Below are 26,861 nucleotides of genomic sequence, written 5' to 3'. Positions count from 1 at the left end.
AAGTGGGGCGGCAAGACCTAATCCATATATATGTATATATATATGTGTGTGTGTGTGTGTGTGTGTGTGTGTGTGTATATATATATATAACCATCCTGTCCCCTCTGTCTCTTTTCAGTGGGCTGTATCTCCTCCAGACAAATCCAAGTATGACGAGGTTTTTGCAAAGACCGATCTTGACATGGATGGGCTGGTGTCTGGGCCTGAAGTCAGAGATATCTTCTTAAAGACTGGCTTGCCCTCTGCCACACTAGCACACATCTGGTATGATTCAGGGAACAATCTCTTAGATAACATGGGGTGCCTGGCTCTCTGCACTTGAATGTACTAATGAAGCAAGGACATTGGTCATACAGGGCTGCTTTCTGGATGCAGAGTAAGCCAATTCTTGGACTATATTGTTTTAACTTTTTTCCATTTAGCAGGACTAGGCCTAATGTGGGTCTGTGAAACCGGCCCATAGTTTTAGTCAATATTATACCCATTGCCGGAAGGGTAAATGGATCTTTCTGTTGTGTGATGTGGTAATCTGTGTTCCACAGGGAGCTCTGTGACATTGGGGACATGGGGAAGCTAACCAGGGAACAGTTTGCACTAGCGCTGCATCTAATTAACCAGAAACTGACCACGGGTGTGGACCCACCCCAGTACCTCTCTCCTGAAATGATCCCTCCCTCTGACAGACTGAGCCTAGCAACCAAGCAGGTAACTCATTCCTATCATCCTGTACCATTTAATGCCCTCTTAGACATCCAATAATCACAAACTGTGAATATCTTGTTTGAATCGTGTGTATTTCTCAATAAAAGGACTAGGAGTTGTGTATTTCGATGAATAGGCTACTTGATGGTGATGCAAATTTAAACTTATATTTTCTGACGTTTTACTAATCATTTCCTTCCTTTCTCCTGTGGTGTGTGGGTTTTTGTTTTCTAGCTTGCTGCTGTGTGTCTCTTTGACCCTGTCTGTGTATGCTGTCTCTTTGCTTTCTTCCTCATGAGTCATGCATTCTACACAAGGTGGGATCGCCCTCTAGCTGGGGACTCTCCTGAGTGTTGGCTTCACTGTGTCTCCCCCTAAGCTCCTGGCAGTGTCACCCACCCATGTACCCACCTCCTGATATTCCCTACCTACCCTTTTGTTTTTCTCCTAGTTTAATTCGTCATTTTAGTGCCCTCCTTATCCATTTGTGTTTGCATGTAGATGTGCCTTCAGTGTTAATGCATTTCTTAAAAATCTCCCATCTTGTATGGGTCATTTTGGGATTCTTTCATATTCAGTAAAATGGGTTTGATTTAACTGGCAACCTTAAATTAGTTGGAGGCTCATATTTACGTTATTCAACATTGTGTTTGCCATTCCGTTGATTTAATGTTTAGACATTGTAGTGTACGTACAGTATGGTCAGTGAAGCTCGTGAATGTAATTAAATCGTTTGCTTTGAATGATTTCTCCCCACCAGAGCAACGCAGCAAATCTGGCAGCAGACTTTTCTGCCATCAAGGAACTGGACTCGCTCAGCAATGAGATTGTTGACCTACAAAGGTGAGTGTCAATCATCAGAGTTGCAGGGCTCTATGCTGACCAGGGCTCTATGCTGACCAGGGCTCTATGCTGACCAGGGCTCTATGCTGACCAGGGCTCTACGCACATGTGCGCCTAAGTTGAAAAATGTAGGCGCACACACAAAAATGTTGAAGCACAATGAAAAATATTTGAGGTTATAAAGCTGGAATCCTAAAAAAATAAAATTTTAGGCCCACTGGTGCTCCTAAATAAAATGAGGTCGCACAGCAAAATATTTAGACTCATATTAGAGTCAAATGGTCTCACTGTAGAGCACTAAGTTGTATTCGTCCATGTACCAAGTGTATTTGAGAGATGGGTTAGTTCCGGCTTTTTGTTTGGGAAGAGTTTGTTAGCGAGTTGGAGCATATACAGTATATCACAAAAGTGAGTACACCCCTCACATATTTGAGTATATCTTTTCATGTGACAACACTGAAGAAATTACACTTTGCTACAATGTAAAGTAGTGAGTGTACAGCTTGTATAACAGTGTACATTTGCTGTCCCCTCAAAATAACTCAACACACAGCTATTAATGTCTAAACCTCTGGCAACAAAAGTGAGTACACCCCTAAGTGAAAATGTCCAAATTGGGCCCAATTAGCCATTTTCCCTCCCCGGTGTCATGTGACTCGTTAGTGTTACAAGGTCTCAGGTGTGAATGGGGAGCAGGTGTGTTAAATTTGGTGTCATCGCTCTCACACTCCCTCATACTGACTGGTTACTGGAAATTCAACATGGCACCTCATGGCAAAGAACTCTCTGAGGATCTGAAGAAAAGAATTGTTGCTCTACATAAAGATGGCCTGGGCTATAAGAAGATTGCCAAGACCCTGAAACTGAGCTGCAGCACGGTGGCCAAGACCATACAGCGGTTTCACTGGACAGGTTCCACTCAGAACAGGCCTCGCCATGGTCGACCAAAGAAGTTGAGGGCACGTGCTCAGCGTCATATCCAGAGGTTGTCTTTGGGAAATAGACGTGTGAGTGCTGCCAGCATTGCTGCAGAGGTTGAAGGGGTGGGGGGTCAGCCTGTCAGTGCTCAGACCATACGCCGTACACTGCATCAAATTGGTCTGCATGGCCGTCGTCCCAGAAGGAAGCCTCTTCTAAAGATGATGCACAAGAAAGCCCGCAAACAGTTTGCTGAAGACAAGCAGACTAAGGACATGGATTACTGGAACCATGTCCTGTGGTCTGATGAGACCAAGATAAACTTATTTGGTTCAGATGGTGTCAAGCGTGTGTGGCGGCAACCAGGTGAGGAGTACAAAGACAAGTGTGTCTTGCCTACAGTCAAGCATGGTGGTGGGAGTGTCATGGTCTGGGGCTGCATGAGTGCTGCCGGCACTGGGGAGCTACAGTTCATTGAGGGAACCATGAATGCCAACATGTACTGTGACATACTGAAGCAGAGCATGATCCCCTCCCTTTGGAGACTGGGCCGCGGGGCAGTATTCCAACATGATAATGACCCCAAACACACCTCCAAGACGACCACTGCCTTGCTAAAGAAGCTGAGGGTAAATGTGATGGACTGGCCAAGCATGTCTCCAGACCTAAACCCTGTTGAGCATCTGTGGGGCATCCTCAAACGGAAGGTGGAGGAGTGCAAGGTCTCTAACATCCACCAGCTCCGTGATGTCGTCATGCAGGAGTGGAAGAGGACTCCAGTGGCAACCTGTGAAGCTCTGGTGAACTCCATGCCCAAGAGGGTTAAGGCAGTGCTGGAAAATGATGGTGGCTACACAAAATATTGACACTTTGGGCCCAATTTGGACATTTTCACTTAGGGGTGTACTCACTTGTTGCCAGCGGTTTAGACATTAATGGCTGTGTGTTGAGTTATTTTGAGGGGACAGCAAATTTACACTGTTATACAAGCTGTACACTCACTACTTTACATTGTAGCAAAGTGTCATTTCTTCAGTGTTGTCACATGAAAAGATATACTCAAATATTTACAAAAATGTGAGGGGTGTACTCACTTTTGTGATATACTGTAACTACCCCTCGTCGAAAGGTAGGGCTCGCTTTGTCTCACCACATTGGACTATTTCAGGGAATATACACCGTACAGTTGTAATGGTGTCGGTTTAATCTTGTTTAAAGACACCCACACACGTGTTCCCGTTGAAGTGTGTTTTGCTGTTTGATGCCAGAGCAGATGGAGAGAGCTGGGAGGCTGACCAGCTGTCCTGGAACTAGGAGGCTGAATAAGGAAGGAGAGAAGAGGAGTGAGGGAGGGAGCCTTTTAGCGGGGTCTCCAGAGGTTCGCTCGCTCGTTCGCCTGGTTTGCTGGTTCGCTCTCTGGCTCGCCTGGTTCGCTCTCGCTCACTCGCTCTCTGGCTCGCCTGGTTCGCTCTCGCTCACTCGCTCTCTGGCTCGCCTGGTTCGCTCTCGCTCACTCGCTCTCTGGCTCGCCTGGTTCGCTCTCGCTCACTTGCTCTCTGGCTCGTCTGGTTCGCTCTCGCTCGCTCGCTCTCTGGCTCGCCTGGTTCGCTCTCGCTCGCTCTCTGGCTCGCCTGGTTCGCTCTCGCTCACTTGCTCTCTGGCTCGCCTGGTTCGCTCTCGCTCACTTGCTCTCTGGCTCGTCTGGTTCGCTCTCGCTCACTCGCTCTCTGGCTCGCCTGGTTCGCTCTCGCTCGCTCGCTCTCTGGCTCGCCTGGTTCGCGCTCGCTCGCTCGCTCGCTCTCTGGCTCGCCTGGTTCGCTCTCGCTCGCTCGCTCGCTCGCTCTCTGGCTCGCCTGGTTCGCTCGCGCTCGCTCGCTCGCTCGCTCTCTGGCTCGCCTGGTTCGCTCTCGCTCGCTCGCTCGCTCGCTCTCTGGCTCGCCTGGTTCGCTCTCGCTCGCTCGCTCTCTGGCTCGCCTGGTTCGCTCTCGCTCACTTGCTCTCTGGCTCGTCTGGTTCGCTCTCGCTCACTCGCTCTCTGGCTCGCCTGGTTCGCTCTCGCTCGCTCGCTCTCTGGCTCGCCTGGTTCGCTCTCGCTCGCTCGCTCGCTCGCTCTCTGGCTCGCCTGGTTCGCTCTCGCTCGCTCGCTCGCTCGCTCTCTGGCTCGCCTGGTTCGCTCGCGCTCGCTCGCTCTCTGGCTCGCCTGGTTCGCTCTCTGGCTCGCTCGCTCTCTGGTTCGCTCTCTGGCTCGCTCGCTCTCTGGCTCGCCTGGTTCGCTCTCTGGCTCGCTCGCTCTCTGGCTCGCCTGGTTCGCTCTCTGGCTCGCCTGGTTCGCTCTCTGGCTCGCCTGGTTCGCACTCTGGCTCGCCTGGTTCGCTCTCTGGCTCGCCTGGTTCGCTCTCTGGCTCGCCTGGTTCGCTCTCTGGCTCGCCTGGTTCGCTCTCTGGCTCGCCTGGTTCGCTCTCTGGCTCGCCTGGTTTGCTCTCTGGCTCGCCTGGTTTGCTCTCTGGCTCGCCTGGTTTGCTCTCTGGCTCGCCTGGTTTGCTCTCTGGCTCGCCTGGTTTGCTCTCTGGTTTGCTCTCTGGTTTGCTCTCTGGCTCGCTCTCTGGCTCGCTCTCTGGCTCGCTCTCTGGCTCTCTCTGGCTCGCTCTCGCTCGCTCTCTGGCTCGCTCTCGCTCGCTCTCTGGCTCGCTCTCGCTCGCTCTCTGGCTCGCTCTCGCTCGCTCTCTGGCTCGCTCTCGCTCGCTCTCTGGCTCGCTCTCGCTCGCTCTCTGGCTCGCTCTGTCTGTTTCTCTCTGGCTCACTCGCTCTCTGGCTCACTCGCTCTCTGTCCCTTTAAGTAGGCAAGTCAGTTTAGAACAAATTCTTATTTACAATGGCGTCTTTTCCTCCTCTGTTTTGAATTGAGGAAGTACAGACCATATTTTATCACTTGCTTACACATAACATAGCTGTCCCACTACAGACATAACAGCAGCTAGATCACAGGGGAAATGTCATTTGTTTGTCGTTGAGAAAAGAAGTCTGAAAGTAGTATTCTTCATCAGTGTCTGGATAGCAGGTGTACGTTTTGAACTTTATTATTAGGCTTTAGGCATCAGATTGCAGATGATGTACGGGAAGCTGCAAAGGTGTGTTTTTGGGGATTGCTGTAAGTGTCCACGACAAGGTGCTTCTGTAAACATGCGCTTACCTTTTGGAGGGGCCGTGGATGAAGCAGTGAATTCTTCAGCTTAGAGCAGGAGGGGTGAGGTGGTCTTTTTGATTTAGACTGGCTGTCTGAAACCAGAATTCTGTTATTTTGGGCTGTTAAATTGCGAGAGCTGCTCCTAGGAGCATGGGGTGTCTACAGGTATCATTTCTGGATACTTGCCAGCCAGGGCATCTAAATTATACAGTCGGTGAAGTCAGTACTCCTGACTCGCACGTCTCCTACCTCACTTCAGCATCTCTCTCCTCTGGTCCTACTCTCTCTCTCTACATGCGTGGCTGTTGGTTGAAACGAAAGGCGGACAGGTTCATTCTTCATGTTGATCAAAATAACATTATTATTCATTATATTTGATAATATGAACTGTGGAAATATGAATGGAAAAAGATACTTGCCATTTTTTCATTGAGTTTAAATGAATTATTTTTTTACTGTTACTATTTATTCTATTGGCCAGCCATTTGGCATATTTCTGTTCTACTTTGCTAAATGAATGGCTTTGTTATTGTCATTTGATAAAGATCCAGGAGAAAGATTTGGACTTGGTAGGGAGAGCTGATAACCGAGGCCCCGCCTATTGTGCAAATGTTCACACTTATCCCCATCTTCTGCTCGCTCTCCTCTACCTTGTCATCTGACCAGGAAAGGGTTGGGAGGGGTGGATGGGAGGATGGGAGGATGAACAGACCGGGAAATGAACAATGGGAGGTATAGAGCTTCATCCCTCCCTTCTCTTTGCTGAATCACTGACACTTCCTCCAGGCAGCCACACACAGTACTACCCCTCTCTCTCGCCTCATCTGCCAGAACACACCACACACACACGCACAGACCCCCTCTCGCTCAAGGCAGTTGTTGCAGGCGTTGGTTGGTCTGTCGGTGTGGTGTGCTACAGTAGGATCAGGATGGTGGTGCAGGGAGTGGAGCTGTCAGCTGGGCAAGATTGTAGAGGTGGGGTGGTAGCCTGGCTGGGGGTGCCCTCGGTCTCCACGGTGATTAAATACTTATGTCTGCTGTGCTGGTCTTCCAGGGAGAAGAGCAATGTGGAACAGGAAATTTCAGAGCAGGAGAAGAGCATCAGAGAAAGGACCAGTGAAGTCCAGGTACAGTGAACGTGTTGCCTGCATGCCTCCCCTGAGCTCTCACTGCCCTTATATTGTTTCACTTCATTTCATCCACTTAATGACTGTATTGTCTGTACATTTAGATTTTCTACTGGTTTCATAAATTTTCTCATGTCAAATCAGTCTACTGTTCAGCTGCTCTTGTTGAATTTGTTAGCTGTAGCCTTCTTGATTCTGTTAGGCTATGAAGCTCTGGCTGAACAGCAGAGAAACCAAACATTCCCTCCTTGTCTGAGTCAGAGCCGCCTCCACTTGTTCCATATACATCTATATTGCACCATGTTGATATTTTGATGTTGACGATCTCGATTGCGCAACTGAACTGTAGCCTCAAGCTGTTAAGTTCTTGCTTCAGTGATACATTTCGACAGAATTACCTATTTTAATATCAAGCATATGAATTGATTTATTAATATAACTTATTTAGAGGACGTACGTACATTATTTACCATTCATTTCTATTGTGCACAAAATAATCTGAAACAGCAAATGCATCCAACAAGTTTGTGGAATCACAAGCTTGACGTAATCATTGCGTGCTAGGAATATCAGACCAAATGCTGAACCTTTTTGACTACTTCATTATACCTAATAAGTGAAAAATCTGTCAATGTGCCCTTGAGCAAGGCACTTAACCTTAATTGCTCCTGTAAATCACTCTGGATAAGAGCATCTGCTAAATGACAAATTGAAATTCGCCTGTATAAAAAGTGCTGTAATTTCTAAATAATTCACCCGCTATGGATGAAAAATGCTCTCAAATTGAAGTAACCTCCATAGTCATTTTATCATTTCAAGAAATGTCACTGTCCCTATACTTTCATACCCTCTAATCTGGGTCTGTCCATATGTTATTTAATGCATTTTTAGAAAAATTTCAAGTGTTCTTGAATAAGCCAATGCCATAGTAGAGGGGTATCAGCTGTAAGCCCGATGCCAGTGTGTGACTATAATCTTGTCTTTATAATCTTCTCTGTTAGGTTTAATTATCCCATCCTCTCAGGTCTTGTTCACTATTGACCCACTCTCTCTGGGAGGACTAAATTAACATTTAACACTTGTACACCTTTTATATTGCTACTTCTCGGCCGCACTTGAACCCTAGTGTTCGAACTATATAGGAATATGACAATATTACCCTGCATTGAACATGAGTTATTTTCTGCTGTGTGTTTGTGAAAGGCTGCTCTTCCTCTGGTACTGTGCACCAATGGTGTGAAAGGCTGTCATTAGACCGACAGCACCGTTTCCTTACCCCAGGGTTCCCCTCAGCAATGCCCAGTCACTGCCAATTAGCCAGCATCAATATATTAATAATGGGAAAACTAGTCTGTTCAATAGGTATATGAGCAACTGAGATTGGATTATACAGTAAAAATTAAGGCCAATGAGTAGTAATCTAACTATTTAACATTTGCACAGTGATCGGGAGTAATTCTCCCTGCAGTAAATGTAATGTAATTGCTGAATATGAAGTATTCAAAGCAAATGGGGATCAATAAACTATTTGCTTTTTAATCTTTGGTACGTGTAGCACTCACACTTGAATGATGAGGGCAGGAGTGCCTCGCCGCTGAGTTGGTCTGATAAATGGCTTCTATTTTGGGCTGTGACTGCCTGGCTGCTTTAAACAGACAGAGCTTAGAGTGCAGCAGCTCCTCTGAAGGAACAGATGAAGACGTTCATCCCTCTGAGCCTGTGCTGAGTAGTGGCTGATTACAGTTTATACCACACCTTCCTACACACACTTCCTCGATAAACATCATCATGTAGTCATAAACACTAAGTCAACGTGTAATGGTACTGTGGGGAAGCTTACATTGATTTTGTTCTGCTGCAGTGGAGCACCTCAAGGCTGAGCTAACTTTTTTTTGTAATCTTTCATTATATTCCGGCAGTCAAAATGGATTGACTCTGAGTCCTTTCTTCAGACTCTGCTCAGTCAAACGCTACTCCCTCATTAGGTGCTTCTGCTCCTTTTCTCACATCTTTCTCTGGATGCTGTGACTTTTCCCTGCCCTCCTCAGGACCTGCAGAATCAGGTGCAGAAGGAAAGCGGCGAGCTGCAGCGGCTGCAGTCTCAGCGCCAGGAGGTCCAGGATACTCTGGAGGAGCTGGACCAGCAGAAGACCACTCTGGAGGAGCAGCTTCGTCACATCTGCCAGCAGTGCAGCCATGAGAACCAGCTGGTGAGACTACAGAACCTATCAACCAACCACCACCTCCCACAGCACCTGGATCACCTTCAGAGAGGATCTAGTCAATAGCAACTGCATTGGATGGTCAAATGTACATCTAGTCACAGTCAGATTGTCCACCATTTTGTTTGTACTCTTATCTCACTTGCTTCGCTTTCTGTGGTTGGTGGGTATGTGTGTTAGATCTTGTCACTAGAGGCGGAACACACGGAGCAGGAGCAGAGGATAGAGGAGTACGAGGAGCAGCTGGTGCATGCCAGAGAGGAGCTGCTGCGGCTGCAGGAGGAGAGCCAGCAGCTGGAGGAGAAGGTGCAGGCAGCGCGAGAGCAGTTCACCCCCTTGCAGGAATCTGTCAAGGACTCCTTCTCTCAGGTATCTCAGGTGAGTCTACTATGACTCACCACCATTACTATTACGATGGTGGCAAAGATTGTAAATGGAGAGAACAAAATATGATTGACGAGAAAGAATGTATCAAATCAAAGTTTATTTGTCACGTGCGCCGAATACAACAGGTGTAGTAGACCTTAAAGAGAAATGCTTACTTACAGGCTCTAACCAATAGTGTGAGAAAAAAAAGGTGTGTGTGTAGGTAAGTAAAGAAATAAAACAACAGTAAAAATACATTTGAAAATAACAGTAGTAAAAATAACGGTGGTAGGATGACATGCGATTTATTGGTGAGTGAATGTTATATTTAGGATTTATAAATTGCATGTCATCCTTATCAAGCAATCTATCTCATCAATCATGTTTTGTTCTCTCCAACCCGTGTGTGTATATATCTCTATCAGTACCAGTCAAAAGTTGAGAACACCTCATTCAAGGGTTTTTCTTTATTTTTACTACTTTCTATATTGTATAATAATAGTGAGGTCATCAAAACTATGAAATAACACATATGTAATCATGTAGTAACCAAAAAAGTTTTAAACAAATCAAAATATATTTGAGATTCTTCAAAGTAGCCACCCTTTGCCTTGATGACAGCTTTGCACACTCTTGGCATTCTCTCAACCAGCTTTACCTGGAATGCTTTTCCAAGAGTCTTGAAGGAGTTCCCACATATGCTTAGCAATTGTTGGTTGCTTTTCCTTCACTCTGTGATCCGACTCACCCCAAACCCTCTCAATTGGGTTGAGGTTGTTGTGGAAATATTTGGTCAATCATATTTCACAAATACCGGAGCATGTGAGTTCAAATGGACTTTTTATTACTTCATAATAAAAGCCGAGCTGCATCATGAATACAACTGCCTTCCAATCTTGGTACAAACTACTTATACATTTGTCCTCCTTACGTCATACTCATAGTAACTCCTCTTAATGGCTTATCACCTCTGGCATTTAGCCACCGTTATCATATTGCCTTCATATTAGGACATGCAACCTGTAGAGTCACAGAAATAGTTTCATGCATGTAGGACCATAGCAACAGACCATGGCACTCTACAGGATTAACCAATACATGACATCCTGCTGACTCCACTGAAAGGGGAACCCCTGTTCTGGAAAAACCCCAAGAGATGTAACCATAGTTGGCCATAACAGTTACAAGAATAACCATGTGCATGTCTAATGGTGTCCAATGACCTAGAGCGCATAGAGTGCAGTAGTTTTGCTGGCTCTTTCTGAAATAAATAATTGCCACGATAAATCACGATAGTGTCACCAGCAAAGCACCATCACACCTCCATACTTCAGTGGGAACCACACATGGTCATCCGTTCACCTACTCTGCGTCTAATCATACCAGAGGACAGATTTCCACCAGTCTAATGTCCATTGCTCATGTTTCTTAGCCCAAGCAAGTCTCTTTTTCTTATTGGTGTCCTTTAGTAGTGGTTTCTTTGCAGCAATTTGACCATGAATGCCTGATTCCCACAGTCTCCTCTGAACAGTTGATGTTGAGATGTCTCTATTACTTGAACTGAAGCATTTATTTGGGATGCGTGGGTCTTCCTTTCCTGTGGTGGTCCTCATGAGAGCCAGTTTCATCATAGCGCTTGATGGTTTTTGCGACTGCACTTGAAGAAACTTTCAAAGTTCTTGAAATTTTCCCGCATTGGCTGATGTCTTGAAGTAATGGTGGACTATCGTTTCTCTTTGCTTATTTGAGCTGTTCTTGCCATAATATGGACTTGGTCTTTTACCAAATAGAGCTATCTTCTATATACCACCCCTTCCTTGTCACAACACAACTGATTGGCTCAAATGCGTTAAGAAGGAAAGAAATTCCACAAATGAACTTTTAAAAGCACACCTGTTAATTGAAAAGCATTCCAGGTGACTACCTCATGAAGCTGGTTGAGAGAATGACAAGGCAAAGTGTGGCTACTTTGAAGAATCAAATGTAAAATATATTTTGATTTAACTATTTTTTTGGTTACTACATGATTCTATATGTGTTATTTCATAGTTTTGATGTCTTCACTATTATTATACAATGTAGACAATAGTCAAAATAAAATAAAAAACATTGAATGAGTAGGTGTGTCAACTTTTGACTGGTGCTGTGTGTATCTATATCATCACTCTGCGCTCTCTCTCCCTTATCCCTGTGCTCTCTGTACCTCTGTTTGTACTGAGGGCAGGTGCAACAGAAGCAAAGTGATCTACAGATTGAGGAGCGGATGGTCACGGCCCAGCTCAGCTGGAAGAATTCCCTAGAGGAGGATCCAGTGCTGGTGAACGGCTCAGCGGAGGAGCAGCACCAGGAGGACCAGCCTGAGGAGCTGAGAGTGGAGCCTCCAGCCAGCCAGCCACAGATGGAGCCTGCTGAACCGATGGAAGAAGTAGATGAGGAGGATCAGCCTAAGACCCCAGAGGAACCAGAGCCCAAGTCTGATGCCTTCGAAGACCTCTATAACAGCCTATCTTCCACTGTCTGGCCAGTACCACAGGACAACCTTGTGAAGGCAATATATTGTACTCTGAAATATCTGGGTCATTTATTATTTGTTCATTGTCTGAGTGCTAGTTGTGTGTCTTATGCCATCATGGTGTCTGAAGTTGCTGTTTTTCCTTCTCTTTTCTCAGGTGCACATTAGTCCCATTGCTTTCACCCTTCAGGAGCACAGCAGTCCTACTGCTGAAGTTGAAGCAGAGGTCAAAGATGTAGAAAAAGATGAGGAGTCGTCGTTTAAAGCTAGCACTCCCAAGGTACAGTCTTTAGCCATGGGATTCCCCCCTGGACTCTAGATCTGGGTTCAGGTCATTTATTTAAAAAAATTCTATGCATGAGTATTTTTAAATAATGTGGCCCTATTCAGCTACTTAAATGAGAAGTATTTAAAAACATTTTCCTATAAATTGCCTACTTTGATAGTATTGGCATTATTTCAAAAACATAACTGACCTAGTTCAAATGCATGGGAGTATTTTATTATTTTGTAAATATTTTCCAAATGCATTTCCAAAAACAATTTAAATATTCAACTACTTGTATTTAAAGAGGAAATACTTTGATTTTGGAAAGTATTTATACCCCTTGACTTTTTCAAAGTTTGTCAGGTTACAGCCTTATTCTAAAATTGATTTGAATGTTTTTTTCCCCTCGTCAATCGACACACAATACCCCATAATGGGAAAGCAAAAACAGGATTTTAGAGATGTTTGCTAATTTATAAAAAAAATTACTTAAATATCACATTTACATAAGTATTCAGACCCTTTACACAGTACTTTGTTGAAGCACCTTTGACAGCAATTACAGCCTCAAGTCTTCTTGGGTATGACACTACAAGCTTGGCACACCTGATCCTTTCAAGCTCTGTCATGTTGGATGGGGAGCGTTGCTGCACAGCTATTTTCAGGTCTCTCCAGAGAGCCTGTTGGAAAAGCATTCCAGGTGATCTTCTGTATACCACCCCTACCTTGTCACAACACAACTGATTAGCTCAAACGCATTAAGAAGGAAAGAAATTCCACAAATTAACTTTTAACAAGGCACACCTGTTAATTGAAATGCATTCCACGTGACTACCTCATGAAACTGGTTGAGAGAATGCCAAGCTGTCATCAAAATATATTTTGATTTGTTAAACACTTTTTTGGTTACTACATGATTCCATATGTGTAATTTTATAGTTTTGATGTCTTCGCTATTATTCTACAATGTAGAAAATAGTAAAAATAAAATGTAAAAAACCTGAATGAGTAGGTGTATCCAAACTTTTGACTGGTACTGTATATCTCCCCAAATACTTAATTCCAAATGTAATTTGAAATACTCTAAATATTATTTGAACCCAGGTCTGCTGGACTCATGTTTGACCACTGGACTGTGCTGTATTTCCTTAGCAGGTGGACTCGCCAGAACCGAGACCAGAGTCAACTGAGCCTCCCCATGCTACCCTGCCTGTGCTGCCTCCACAGACCACTTCCCATCCACTCCCTGATCTGGACTTCTTCCAGTCAGACCCCTTCACTGACCGTGAGTTACCCCTCCACCTCTCAGATAGATAGTTTATTGTACTAACAGGAGCAATTTCAAACTTGACAAACCTGCTGTATGTATGAATGTTCAGTGCATTTGTAAAGTACTCAGACCCCTTGACAATTTCCACATTTTGTTACGTTACAGCCTTATTCTAAAATTGTTTAAATAAAATGTTTCCCTCATCAATCTACACACAATACTCCATAATGAAAAAGTAAAGACAGGTTGTTAGAAATGTTTGCCTATTTATTAAAAATAATAACCACAAATACCTTATTGGCATAAGCATTCAGACCCTTTGCTATGAGACTCAAAATTGAGCTCTGGTTCATCCTGTTTCCATTGATCATCCGTGATGTTTCTACAACTTGATTGGAGTCCACCTGTGGTAAATTCAATTGATTGGACATGATTTGTAAAGGCACACACCTGTCTATATAAGGTCCCACAGTTGACAGTGCATGTCAGAGCAAAAACCAAGCCATGCGGTCGAAGGAATTCTCCGTAGAGCCCCATGACAGGATTGTGTTGAGGCACAGATCTGGGGAAGGATACCACAAAATGTCTGCAGCATTGAAGGTTCCAAGAACATCATTCTTAAATGGAAGAAGTTTGGAATGACCAAGATTTTTCCTAGAGCTGGCCACCTGGCCAAAGTGCGCAATCGGCGGCGAAGGGCTTTCGTCAGAGAGGTGACCAAGAACCCGACGGTCACTCTGACAGAGTTCCTCTGTGGAGATGGGAGGACCTTCCAGAAGGACAACCATCTCTGCAGCACTCCACCAATCAGGTCTTTATGGTAGAGTGGCCAGACGGAAGCCTCCCCTCAGTAGAAGACACATGACAGCCCGCTTGGAGTTTGCCAAAAGGCACCTAAAGGACTCTCAGACCATGAGAAACAAGAATCTCTGGTCTGATGAAACCAAGATTGAACTGTTTGGCCTGTTTGCCAAGCGTCACGTCTGGAGGAAACCTGGCAAGATCCCTACGGTGAAGCATGGTGGCAGCATCGTGCTGTGGGGATGTTTTTCAGTGGCAGGGACTGGGAGACTTGTCAGGATCGAGGGAAGATGAACAGAGCAAAGTACCAGAGAACTTTGATTATAACTTTCTCCAGAGCGCTCAGGACCTCAGACTGGGGAGAAGGTTTACCTTCCAACAGGACAATGACCCTAAGCACACAACCAAGACAACGCAGGAGTGGTTTCGGGACTAGTCTCTGAATGTCCTTGAGTGGCCCAGCCAGAGCCTGGACTCGAACCTGATCGAACATCTCTGGAGAGATCTGAAAATAGCTGTGCAGCAACGCTTCCCATCCAACCTGACAGAGCTTGAGAGGATCTGCAGAGAAGAATGGGAGAAACTCCCCGAAAACAGGTGTGCCGAGCTATAAATGTGATATTTCCGTTGAAAAAATAATTCATCAAGGCAAAGGGTGGCTACTTTGAAGAATCTCAAATGTAAAATATATTTAGATTTTGTTACACTTTTTTTTGTTACATGATTCTAAAGGTGTTATTCTGTAGTTTTGATGTATTCACTATTATTATTCTACAAAGTAAAAATAAAGAAAAACCCTTGAATGAGTAGGTGTCCAAACTTTTGACGTGTGTGTGTGTGTGTGTGTGTATATATACACTGCTCAGAAAAATAAAGGGAACACTAAAATAACACATCCTAGATCTGAATGAATGACATATTCTTATTAAATACTTTTTTCTTTACATAGTTGAATGTGCTGACAACAAAATCACACACAAATTATCAATGGAAATGAAATTTATCAACCCATGTAGGTCTGGATTTGGAGTCACACTCAAAATTAAAGTGGAAAACCACACTACAGGCTGATCCAACTTTGATGTAATGTCCTTAAAACAAGTCAAAATGAGGCTCAGTAGTGTGTGTGGCCTCCACGTTCCTGTATGACCTCCCTACAACACCTGGGCATGCTCCTGATGAGGTGGCGGGTTGGTCTGCTGAGGGATCTCCTCCCAGACCTGGACTAAAGCATCCGCCAACTCCTGGACAGTCTGTGGTGCAACGTGGCGTTGGTGGATGGAGCGAGACATGATGTCCCAGATGTGCTCAATTGGATTCAGGTCTGGGGAACGGGCGGGCCAGTCCATAGCATTAATGCCTTCCTCTTGCAGGAACTGCTGACACACTCCAGCCACATGAGGTCTAGCATTGTCTTGCATTAGGAGGAACCCAGGGCCAACCGCACCAGCATATGGTCTCACAAGAGGTCTGAGGATCTCATCTCGGTACCTAATGGCAGTCAGGCTACCTCTGGCGAGCACATGGAGGGCTGTGCGGCCCCCCAAAGAAATGCCACCCCACACCATGACTGACCCACCGCCAAACCGGTCATGCTGGAGGATGTTGCAGGCAGCAGAACGTTCTCCACGGCGTCTCCAGACTCTGTCACGTCTGTCACATGTGCGTGTGAACCTGCTTTCATCTGTGAAGAGCACAGGGCACCACTGGCGCATTTGCCAATCTTGGTGTTCTCTGGCAAATGCCAAACGTCCTGCACGGTGTTGGGCTGTAAGCACAACCCCCACCTGTGGACGCCGGGCCCTCATACCACCCTCATGGAGTCTGTTTCTGACCGTTTGAGCAGACACATGCACATTTGTGGCCTGCTGGAGGTCATTTTGCAGGGCTCTGGCAGTGCTCCTCCTTGCACAAAGGCGGAGGTAGCGGTCCTGCTGCTGGGTTATTGGCCTCCTCCACGTCTCCTGATGTACTGGCCTGTCTCCTGGTAGCCCCTCCATCCTCTGGACACTATGCTGACAGACACAGCAAACCTTCTTGCCACAGCTCGCATTGATGTGCCATCCTGGATGAGCTGCACTACCTGAGCCACTTGTGTGGGTTGTAGACTCCGTCTCATGCTACCACTAGAGTGAGAGCACCGCCAGCATTCAAAAGTGACCAAAACATCAGCCAGGAAGCATAGGAACTGAGAAGTGGTCTGTGGTCACCACCTGCAGAACCACTCCTTTATTGGGGGTGTCTTGTTAATTGCCTATCATTTCCACCTTTTGTCTATTCCATTTGCACAACAGCATGTGAAATGTATTGTCAATCAGTGTTGCTTCCTAAGTGGACAGTTTGATTTCACAGAAGTGTGATTGACTTGGAGTTACATTGTGTTGTTTAAGTGTTCCCTTTATTTTTTTGAGCAGTGTATATATACAGTTGAAGTCAGAAGTTTACATACACTTAGGTTGGAGTCATTAACTTGTTTTTCAACCACTCCACAAATTTCTTGTTAACAAACTATAGTTTTGGCAAGTCGGTTAGGACATCTACCTTGTGCATGACACAAGTCATTTTTCCAACAATTGTTTACAGACAGATTATTTCACTTATAATTCACTGTATCAATTCCAGTGGCTCAGAAGTTTACATACACTAAGTTGACTGTGCCTTTTAACAGCTTGGAAAACAAAATTCCAGAATTCCAGAAAATGATGTCATGGCTTTAGAAATTTCTGATAGGCTAATTGACATAATTTGATTCAATTGGAGGTGTACCTGTGGGTGTATTTCAAGGCCTACCTTCAAACTCAGTGCCTCTTTGCTTGACATCATGGGAAAATCAAAAGAAATCAGCCAAGACCTACGAAAAAAAATTGTAGACCTCCACAAGTCTGGTTCATCCTTGGGAGCAATTTCCAAACGCCTGTAGGTACCACGTTCATCTGTACAAATAATAGTATGCAAGTATAAACACCATGGGACCATGCAGCCGTCATAGTGCTCAGGAAGGAGACGCATTCTGTCTCCTAGAGATGAACGTACTTTGGTGCGAAAAATGCAAGTCAATCCCAGAACAACAGCAAAAGACCTTGTGAAGATGCTGGAGGAAATGGGTACAAAAGTATCTATATCCACAGTAAAACGAGTCCTAAGGACAACAAAGTCAAGGTATTGGAGTGGCCATCACAAAGCCCTGACCTCAATCCCATAGAAAATGTGTGGGCAGAACTGAAAAAGCGCGTGTGAGCAAGGAGGCATACAAACCTGGCTCAGTTACACCAGCTCTGTCAGGAGGAATGGGCCAAAATTCACCAATTTGTTGTGAGATGCTTGTGGAAAGCTACCAGAATTGTTTGACCCAAATTAAACATTTTAAAGGCAGTGCTACCAAATATTAATTGAGTGTATGTAAACTTCTGACCAACTGGGAATGTGATGAAAGAATTAAAAGCTGAAATAAATAATTCTCTACTATTATTCTGACATTTCACATTTTTAAAATAAAGTGGTGATCCTAACTGACCTAAGACGGGGACTTTTTACTAGGATTAAATGTCAGGAATTGTGAAAAACTGAGTTTAAATGTATTTGGCTAAGGTGTATGTAAACTTCCAACTTCAACTGTAGATAGAGATATCTCTATCCATCCATCCATCCATGTCAAGCCTTTATTGCTTTGTCTTTGGCGTATTGTGTGTTGATTAATGAGGGGGGGAAACTATTTAATCCATTTTAGAGATGGCTGTAACTTAACGAAATGTCGAATAAGTCAAGGGGTCTGAATACTTTCTGTATGTATGTAATAAAAATGAGGCCCAACTGATTCTGTTGTCTGTCTTTCCATCTGTCTGTGCAGAGGATCCATTTAAAGATGAACTGTTTGGAAAGGCAGATGTTTCCGGTGAGTGTTAACTCAGTATGAGCTCAAACAATGCAGCTATACATGTGAGCCACCAAATCAGATATTTTTATATTAGCCTATATTTTGAATGTGAAAACCTGTAACGTAGCTGTTCTTCAACAGATCCATTTGGAGGGGACCCATTCAAGGGTACAGATCCCTTTTCTGTTGACTCCTTCTTCAAGCAGTCTTCGTCCGCCCCCTTCCCTTCTGCTGACCCCTTCAGTGGCAGTGCCAGCCTAGTGGAGCCTGACCTGTTTCCAGCTCCGCTTAACGACGCTGCAGGACTGGACCCCTTCAGCTCCAAAGCCAACAACAAGGCAGCCAGGGACACCTTCAGCGCCAAGGTCCCCTTCAGCGCCAAGGTCAACAACGTGGATGCGGATCCGTTTGGATCCAAAATGGACTCCCTGGCAGAGGCAGACCCGTTTGGCTCCCAGTGTACTGCAGGCCCGGATCCCTTCAGCTGCTCCCAGCCAGGCTCTGAGCTCCCCACTGTGAGTGGTGCCACAGTGCTGAACTGTCCATATGCCTCAGGGATACTCACTCAGGCAGCTACCCAATTTACCCCACCAAAAAATCCCTCCTCCTGCACCAGCACATTGTGTTAATTATGCTCCCAGATAGATTCAGTCTGTGCATGGTAATGAAGAATGACTGTGCACTTCTGTCCTTAATTATTCTAGCTAGGTGTGCGCTGTCTGTAGGGTTTTAGTTTATAACTGACATTGTATGTGTTTCCCAAAAGGATCTCATTGCAGCAACCAATGACCCTTTTGCACCTGGAGGCACTACTGGAAATACTGTCTCTGACCCAGGTAAGACTGGGATGGAGCCTCCCTCTTGGGAGTGGGTGGTAGTGCAAATGGTAGTACCTTGTCTGGCTAAACTGTGTGTGTTGTTGAACAATATTTACACCATGTGTGTGCTTCAGATCCATTTGCTGCTGTGTTTGGCATCGAATCATTTGGAGTGGGATTTGCAGACTTCAGCACCTTGGCCAAGGTAAAGTCTTGATTGGGTTCTTTAGTTGTCCTTGGTGTGTACCATCATGGCTGTGATGTGAGGAGAACTAAGGATCACTAGCTATTAGTGATCCTTAGGAACATTTTTGTGATCCCGCTAACCGCATGAATAATGGGGGGGAATGTGATGAGGTAGTGTTGATGTAAACATGAACACAAGGGAGAGCTGTCAGTCATGCTCTTCTGGATCTCTGGTTGTTTCCAAGTCAAACGGTGCCGACCCCTTCGCCTCATCCAACTCCTCCAACAACAAGAACCTGTTCAAGGAGGACAGCCAGCCTAGCAGCCTTGATGTTCCCCCAGCCTTGCCCCCCAAGACAGGAACGCCCACCAGACCTCCCCCACCACCACCAGGTCAGTCCTTCTGGAAAGCAATGCTGTTTCTAGACTGTTTGTCAATGCTTTTCTGCTGCCAATTGCAAGTAACAGAATGACATTGGTATTGGAAATATGGAGATTTGGTACCAGTGGGATTTTGTAGTCATTGTTGCACTTTTGCTAGGACTTCTTCCCTGGGCCTCTCATTCCCTACTGACCGGAGTGCTCTTGGGTGGTGGTGTGTCAGGGTTTATGTGGGTTTTGGCCAAAAAATAAGAAAAAATATATATGATTTTATTTCTTCCTGTATATACAGGTGTAATTATATTTTTGACATTTATTTCCCTTTTGGACCCACCGCTTTGCCATTTCTCTCCATTTCATAGCAACTTTCTTTTGTTGTCCTGAAGTCAAAGTCACAATCCTAGTCATATTAACAACTTATCCTAGTTGTATCTTTTAAATTCCCCCTCTTAAGTTAAGATTTTCATCTGTCACATATGGATTATCTATCAGGTGCTCTGTTTTAGAATGGTGTTTTCCTGCAAATTGCATTTTGGAAAATGATTAAATTGTTTTATTGGCTGTATCATTACATGAGATGCATGTTCTGCTAAGATGCATTCCCATAATCAAAATGTGATTTCTGTCATTCTGAGCACCATGGTTAGACACCCCAATGAGTTATGCATATGGGTGTGGTAAATTCAAATCTTCCCCACCACATTTTCCTAACGGAAACTCTGGTGTGTTTTTGAATGCAGGTAAGAGAGCCGACATCTCCAGGTCCGAGACGTCGGACTCATTCCACAGAAGAGGGACATTTCTGCCCCAGGGCTCAGGAGACCCCCCTTTCTCCCAACCTGCCAAGGATGCTGCCCAAGACCCCTTCGCCCCATCCTCACCCCGCCAGCCTGCAAGGGACCCAGACCGATTTGCCAGCTTTGACAAAGTGAGAACCTCCCCAGCCCCCTCTCCTCATGACACCGACTAGGTCGCCCTCCCCTGTTTCCTCGCTCACAAGCCATCCACCAAATAGCAGTCTCAGCCTTCCCTCCGTCCATAGCTAAATTCTCAAACTACCAACCTACCTGAGGAGCATTTATAAGTCCTTAAGGAAATATAGTTGTATTTTAAAAGCATTCATTTGTTTTTCTAAAGAGATATATAATGTTTTGTATATTCCTTCTTCCTTATGTATCCCATATTACTTTATTGTCAATGTTATGTTTCTTTATGTGAAGTTTATTAAAGCATTAAGGCACGAGGGGGTGTGGTATATGACCAATATACCACGGCTAAGGGCTGTTCTTATGCACAACACATCACAGAGTGCCTGGACACAACCCTTAGCTGTTGTATATTGGCCATATACCACAAACCCCTAAGGTGCCTTATTGCTATTATAAACTGGTTACCAACGTACTTAGAGCAGTAAAAATATTTTTTTTGTCTTACCTGTGGTATACAGTCTGATATACCATGGCTGTCAGCCAATCAGCATTCAGGGCTAGAACCACCCACTTTATAAATATAGTTATAAAAAATTGGGTGGATCTAGCCCTGAATGCTGATTGGCTGACACCTGTGGTGTATCAGACCGTATGCCTTGGGTATGACAAAACATTTAATTGTAGTGTTCTAATTACATTGGTAACCAGTTTATAATAGCAATAAGGCACCTCAGGGTTTGTCATATATGGCCAATATACCACACCTCCTTGGACCTTATTGCTTATCTTTAAATACATTTTTGTTTATTTCTAAGTTGAATTGAAGTTCAGACTTGTAATTGATGTTCCCTCAAATAACTTTACTCCTTTAATAGTGTAGCCATAGGTGTATATATATTAATAAAAATATTATAATATATTTAAAATGGGTAACATTTTCACTGAGTGAACTTAGTCACCACTAATGGGACTTCAGGCACACACACCAAATCTTCCTCTTCATGACGCATAGCCCTCAGGAGCCCCTGGTTGGCTGTGGATGGAAAGGCTAGGCTGCTTGCTTTGGCTCTTGTGATTTTGAATTTATTTAGCACACCCACAAACGACTGAGCTCCTATTTCTCCTGCTCCCTCTGACTGCCTCCACTCTGCATGACGTGCACCCTGCCCTGCACGCACTGTCCTTGTGTCTGATTTGCGGGCTCCCGGTGACCCTCTACAGCCCCCTCACTGCCTCCACCATCACCCTCTCACTCTGACTGGAATCACCCCTCCTTCTGCTTCCCACCATTCATCCTGTTATCACCACTCCTGCCACCAATCTGCACTGTGGAAGAAAGATTTCTGCTCTCGCTGGGTCTTTACTCTAATCTCTTCCTCAGTCAAATGAGCTCAATAAAGCATCTTATGAAGGGTACTATCTCCATCTCTGGGCTCCATGTGTATCCATATCCACCAGGTTGATTTAGCACAGATTGCTACTGTTTGCACTTTTTTTTACATTCTATTATGATGCATAAATTCTGGCGTAATTAAATCCCAGATTGAATTAAGGCTTGAGCTGTAAAAAATAAACTATCGATTTGGTCCGAATTCAAAAACCTAGTTTTACTGGTCTCGTATAAGCATTTCTGGATGTTGGTTAGATTTACAGTATTTTGATATACTTTGAAGTAAGTTACTTTGCCATTTTCCCTCAATCATGTTACATCCATCACCAACCATTTATATCCCATGTGAATAACTGCATTTAGACAAAGCTGGAACATCCTACAGGGACTTTACCATCCAATTCACAGATCTATTCACACAAGTATGTTGTTCATAAGTTGGTATACTTTTTCTGAGACGTTTACGCCATCTACAGTATATTTGATCCAGGTTGTAAATCCATTGATATTCACTCCTGCTGTGCTGTCAGACTGTACCTCGTGAGTGACTTAATGGGTCACAAACTGTTGGAAGTCCCACACCTCATAATGAACAATGTGAATCAGTACCTGCTTTCTCTCTCGTTCTCTCTCAGTACCAACCACATATCTCTCTTACCACATCTCTCTTTTTGGTTTCATTGACATTAACTTTAGTGCTAAGAAATACAGATTGGCAATCTCCGAGCCAATCGTCAGTATATTGCAGCACTATACTGTATTAATTTGTGTTCACATTGGTATAGATGGAACACTGCAGAACCAGGCATGCTTCTCGTGTGTGAACTAAACACTATTATAAACTGGGTGGTTTGAGCCCTGAATGCTGATTGGCTGACACCTGTGGTATATCTGACCATATACCACAGCTATGACTTTACATTTATTTTTACTTCTCTAATTAGATTGGTAACCAGTTTATAATGGCAGCTCGAGCTTTGTGGTATGTGGCCAGTATACCTCTGCTAAGGGCTGTATCCAGGCACTTTGCGTCGAGGGTAAGAACAGCCTTTAGCCGTTGTATATTGGCCAAATACCCCCCCCCCCCCCCATCCTTATTGCTTAAATATACCATATTTTATCATCCCACTGTCTAAAATGTGCATGTGTCTGTTGCTGTATGAAATTGACCTGTGAAGGCTGTACTCCTGTCACATGCAGACATGCTTTACAGCCATACAGGGATTTCAGCCACTCGACTGCCCCCCTATCACTGATCTGGAGATAATACATGTATTTTCATGTTAAACATTATAAGAGGAAATTGCAACTGTTTGCTTTTGGAACATACAAAAAGCTCTATTGAAATGCTGAGAATGGTGCAGCTTACCATAAACAATAAGATGTCAAGGGGATCAGTATACTGCTGCTGCAGTGAAATAGCTTAATACAGGACAGTTCACAACTTGCTGGGTCCCTTTTTTAAATGGGTGTCAAGATGAGGGAGGTTGAGTGCAGTGGCACCATCAGGGAGGGGGCGTAGAATATGCTGCTTCTAAGGTGTTCTGACGTGTGTGTGTGTGTGTTTCTATGTGGTGTGAAGCAGCAGTACCATACTGAGGAGGACATGATTGAGTGGGCGAAGAGGGAGAGTGAGCGTGAGGAGAAGGAGCACTTGGCCAGACAGGCACAACAGGAGCAAGAGGATCTGGAGCTGGCCATTGCCCTGAGCAAGTCAGAGTTTTCCTGAAAGACTCCCGGTCGCCCTGTGTGACCCAGCACTAACCAAAGGAAGGAAGGAGGGAGGGGTGGGAGAACTAAATGGCCTACTCGGACCCAATGAAGAGATGTTGAGTATTGGCTCTTCCTCCCACCCATTAACCCCTTTAATTTTCTCCTACCCTCTCATTTTGTTTCACTCATCTATGGCATTTCCAATGTGTCTTCAATGGAGTTTGGCCAGGTGGTGGGTATAGAACTGTGATGTTCTCTGTTAGACTTCAATATCTCTCCTGGTACAGTAAATAGACATGGAGATTGTGAAGTATATGTATACAGACCTAATTGTTAATAACTAACTGCAAAAGTTATGCCCCTGTTTGCAATGCTCTTGTCTAGAAGCCTGCTCATACCCAGACCACCAGATAGTATTGAGCACTTATGGTAACCATTTCTCCCTGAGATTGAATGCAAGAGTGGCTAACACATGCCTTTTTTCTTGTCTTCCCACTTGTTTTTTCTTTTTGAAATTATGAACTTTATAATATGATTAACTCTAACAAGATTAGAGTCATGTTCCTCTAATTAATCTGTGTGTAAACCAATGTCAAATTGTAATCCATATTTGATTCATTTGGCTATACATCAGACATGTAAAAAATACAGTGAATTGGATTTCATGGCTGAGCTGAGGGTTTGCTAGTGCTTGTGTAAAAACACATCTTAGAGATGACCTGACATATGTCCTTACGAGAGTAGCCATTTTATGTATAGAGTAGTCAAACGGTGTAGAGGGTTGGAAGGGAAAAGAGGAGATCCCGCTTCAGATACACACTGGTGGTTGTCACGACTACTTTGACTTAACTTGATTGAATTTGTGCATATATTTCTGATCACCCTACTTACTATAAGCTGTTCACCTTTCTCTCAACTCTTCCTCTCATCAACGTGCCCTTAAATGTATCTTTATATGCCAAACACCAGGGCAGTGAACAAGACTCACATGCTCATTATCTGTTTGGAAAGTAATAATGATCTTGTAAAAACAGTATATCTCCCAGGTCACTCACTCCGTTATCCTCAGTGTCATCCTCCTAATACTCTATTAATTCTTAAAGGTTTATAGCTGTACTAAGGGTTGTACATTTGCTAAAAATAAGTAAACCAGTAAAACAACTTTTATGTTCAGTTATGTCCAGACCTCTGCATGTAGGACGCTTTTTCTTAGCGTGAAATGTAATCTACCCCACCCAACACTACCCACCAATAGTCCGAGTCAAAACTATTGACAACAAACATTAATTGTGGTTCATGAAGTGACATTTGAACAAATGAGATGTCAAGATTTTGGAAAGTAGGTTGGTTGTACAGGAAGATGTTTTTAAATGTATTTTAAGATGAAAAATATATTATAATTGTTAACTAGAAACCGGATACAGGCTGAGTGTAATACACACAAGCAGAGTAGCTGCTGCCTTGGCAACAGCTAATGGGCATCCCTAATAAATACAAATGCAAATTCTCCCTACTAGAATAGCTGTCTTCTGTAAATTGTCTGATTCTGTCACCAAAATCCACAACATGTGACACCCTGTCTCATCTATTTTGGGATACAATAGTTTAGCCATGTCTTCTGCGTCAGGGAGTTATGTACCCTTGTTATAACCAATAGGTTATAGTTTATAACTAGGCCCCAATTTTCCTGCTCAGGAAAAACTCCTGACCCAATATGGCAAATTCTCCACTGTATATACGCTCAACATTTATAATACCTAGCTTCAGTTGAATACAGCCATCAGCAGGGGGTTCAGTTATAAAGAAAATGGGTGCTGCACATGTTAGTATTCTGAACCATCTTGTTTTTTTTTTAAGTTTTGTGTTTCACTGAGGTGATACCACAGTGATTTGACCTCATTTTAAAAACTGCCTGATAAAAGTATCCTTTGCCTTTTTGTACAAAGGCTGGTCTTCTGTCTGTGAACTTCAGTCACTTGGGGGTTTTACTTAAGCCTTTTTGTGTTGGTGAGGAGAGACAGAATTGGAGTGGGGGGGTAAATGTAACTGTAAGGCATCTTAAAGTATACCATTGTTTTTTTTGTTTCCAGATTAAATGAGAATAATTGTCACTAATCAAGAGGGGTATACTGTGAAAGTACACCGTTGACAAGGGAATGGCGTGGCTCTCAAGTAATTTGGGCTATTAACTCATGTACCCTTTTCCTGCTTTTCATCCAGGTTTTTAGGTTCATCAGTAGAGACCATTCTGTAAATGAGCACCATGGTCAGTTAGGACTTCTTAGTGTTGTTCATTCAACAAATGTTTCTGTTTGTAAATACAATGGAGTTGTCAGTTTTCCAGAGACAGCTGTGTTCCTTTTTATATCAGCTGGTATTTAAAGTATACTATTGAGCATCATGTCATTTGTATAGACTTCTGTATTTTCAAATAAAAAACCACTTGTTGTTCTAAGCCATCTACCTATAGGCTTTTAAAAACGGGCTTATTGTAGGCCTATTTGAGTTATCATTTTTTTTTTAACATCTCAGTAATGGTCAGAATATACTAAGTGAAACATTTAATTGAAAACAATAATAAATATAAACCTCTCGAACAACACTGGACTTTGTTTTGTGTGGGGATGGGTGTCAATCTAGCTTGGTCTCAGAGACTAGATGGTCAACCTAAATCTGTGACACTCTAAACATATGTATGTTATGTTTGGTATGGTTACTCTATGCAAAAACGAAAGGTGGGTGGTTGGTCGGGGTTGATGGGTGGGCGTATAAAGCAAATGTTTAACAACCTACATGTTGAGTGTTTGAAGCTCATCACGGACAACTAGCATTTGAGTAACTTTTCAACGACTTGCTACTTTGCAACTACTTTGCATGTTAGCCAACTCTTTCCCCGAACTTTAACCATTTTAGCTAAACCTAACTCCTGAACTTAACCCTAACCCATAGCGCAGCTAATGTTGGCATTAGCCACCAAGCTAACATTAGCCACAACAAATTGGAATATGTTATACGTTTTGCAAAATGTTAACATATCCATTTTCCGAATTGTAACTTTCGAATTTGTAACATATACGAAATGGATGATAAACATCCACATATCCACATCCCCCCCCCCCCCCCCCCCCCTTTATTTAACTAGGCAAGTCAGTTAAAGAACAAATTCTTATTTTACAATGATGGCCTGCCCCGGCCAAAACCGTTCCTAACCCGGATGACGCTGGATCAATTGTTCGCCGCCCTATGGGACTACTACAATGATAAAATAAATACTGCATGCCATCATGATGAAAAGCCAAATGACTGCCAATTACCATTTGTAGACTAGCAGTATACTGAGCATCATCAGTGAGTGTT

The 26,861-nt window shown here is 44.0% G+C and overlaps 1 protein-coding gene across 5 annotated transcripts in view; it reads left to right on the top strand.

Moving 5' to 3' along the window:
* The window catches only part of LOC129855276 (epidermal growth factor receptor substrate 15-like), a 41,911-nt gene extending 15,807 nt beyond the window's left edge, over positions 1–26,104 (top strand). For 2 of the 5 annotated variants that reach the window (XM_055922756.1, XM_055922761.1), the window contains 16 exons: positions 119–264; positions 543–705; positions 1,463–1,545; positions 6,702–6,774; positions 8,823–8,984; positions 9,177–9,374; positions 11,587–11,910; positions 12,032–12,154; positions 13,295–13,427; positions 18,061–18,105; positions 18,229–18,602; positions 18,854–18,923; positions 19,040–19,110; positions 19,337–19,484; positions 20,213–20,400; positions 23,374–26,104. In XM_055922756.1, the coding sequence (XP_055778731.1) occupies positions 119–264; positions 543–705; positions 1,463–1,545; positions 6,702–6,774; positions 8,823–8,984; positions 9,177–9,374; positions 11,587–11,910; positions 12,032–12,154; positions 13,295–13,427; positions 18,061–18,105; positions 18,229–18,602; positions 18,854–18,923; positions 19,040–19,110; positions 19,337–19,484; positions 20,213–20,400; positions 23,374–23,520 (2,448 nt within the window). In that variant the 3' untranslated portion in view covers positions 23,521–26,104. The remainder of the gene's footprint in view (positions 1–118; positions 265–542; positions 706–1,462; positions 1,546–6,701; positions 6,775–8,822; positions 8,985–9,176; positions 9,375–11,586; positions 11,911–12,031; positions 12,155–13,294; positions 13,428–18,060; positions 18,106–18,228; positions 18,603–18,853; positions 18,924–19,039; positions 19,111–19,336; positions 19,485–20,212; positions 20,401–23,373) is intronic. The other 3 variants (XM_055922757.1, XM_055922760.1, XM_055922759.1) reach the window with 3 other exon arrangements.
* Positions 26,105–26,861: the final 757 nt, after the last annotated feature.

Source organism: Salvelinus fontinalis, chromosome 5, assembly GCF_029448725.1.
Source record: "Salvelinus fontinalis isolate EN_2023a chromosome 5, ASM2944872v1, whole genome shotgun sequence".
NCBI classification, from domain to species: Eukaryota; Metazoa; Chordata; class Actinopteri; order Salmoniformes; family Salmonidae; genus Salvelinus; species Salvelinus fontinalis.
Note: the sequence above shows the minus strand (reverse complement) of the source record. Positions and strands in the feature narration are given on the sequence as shown.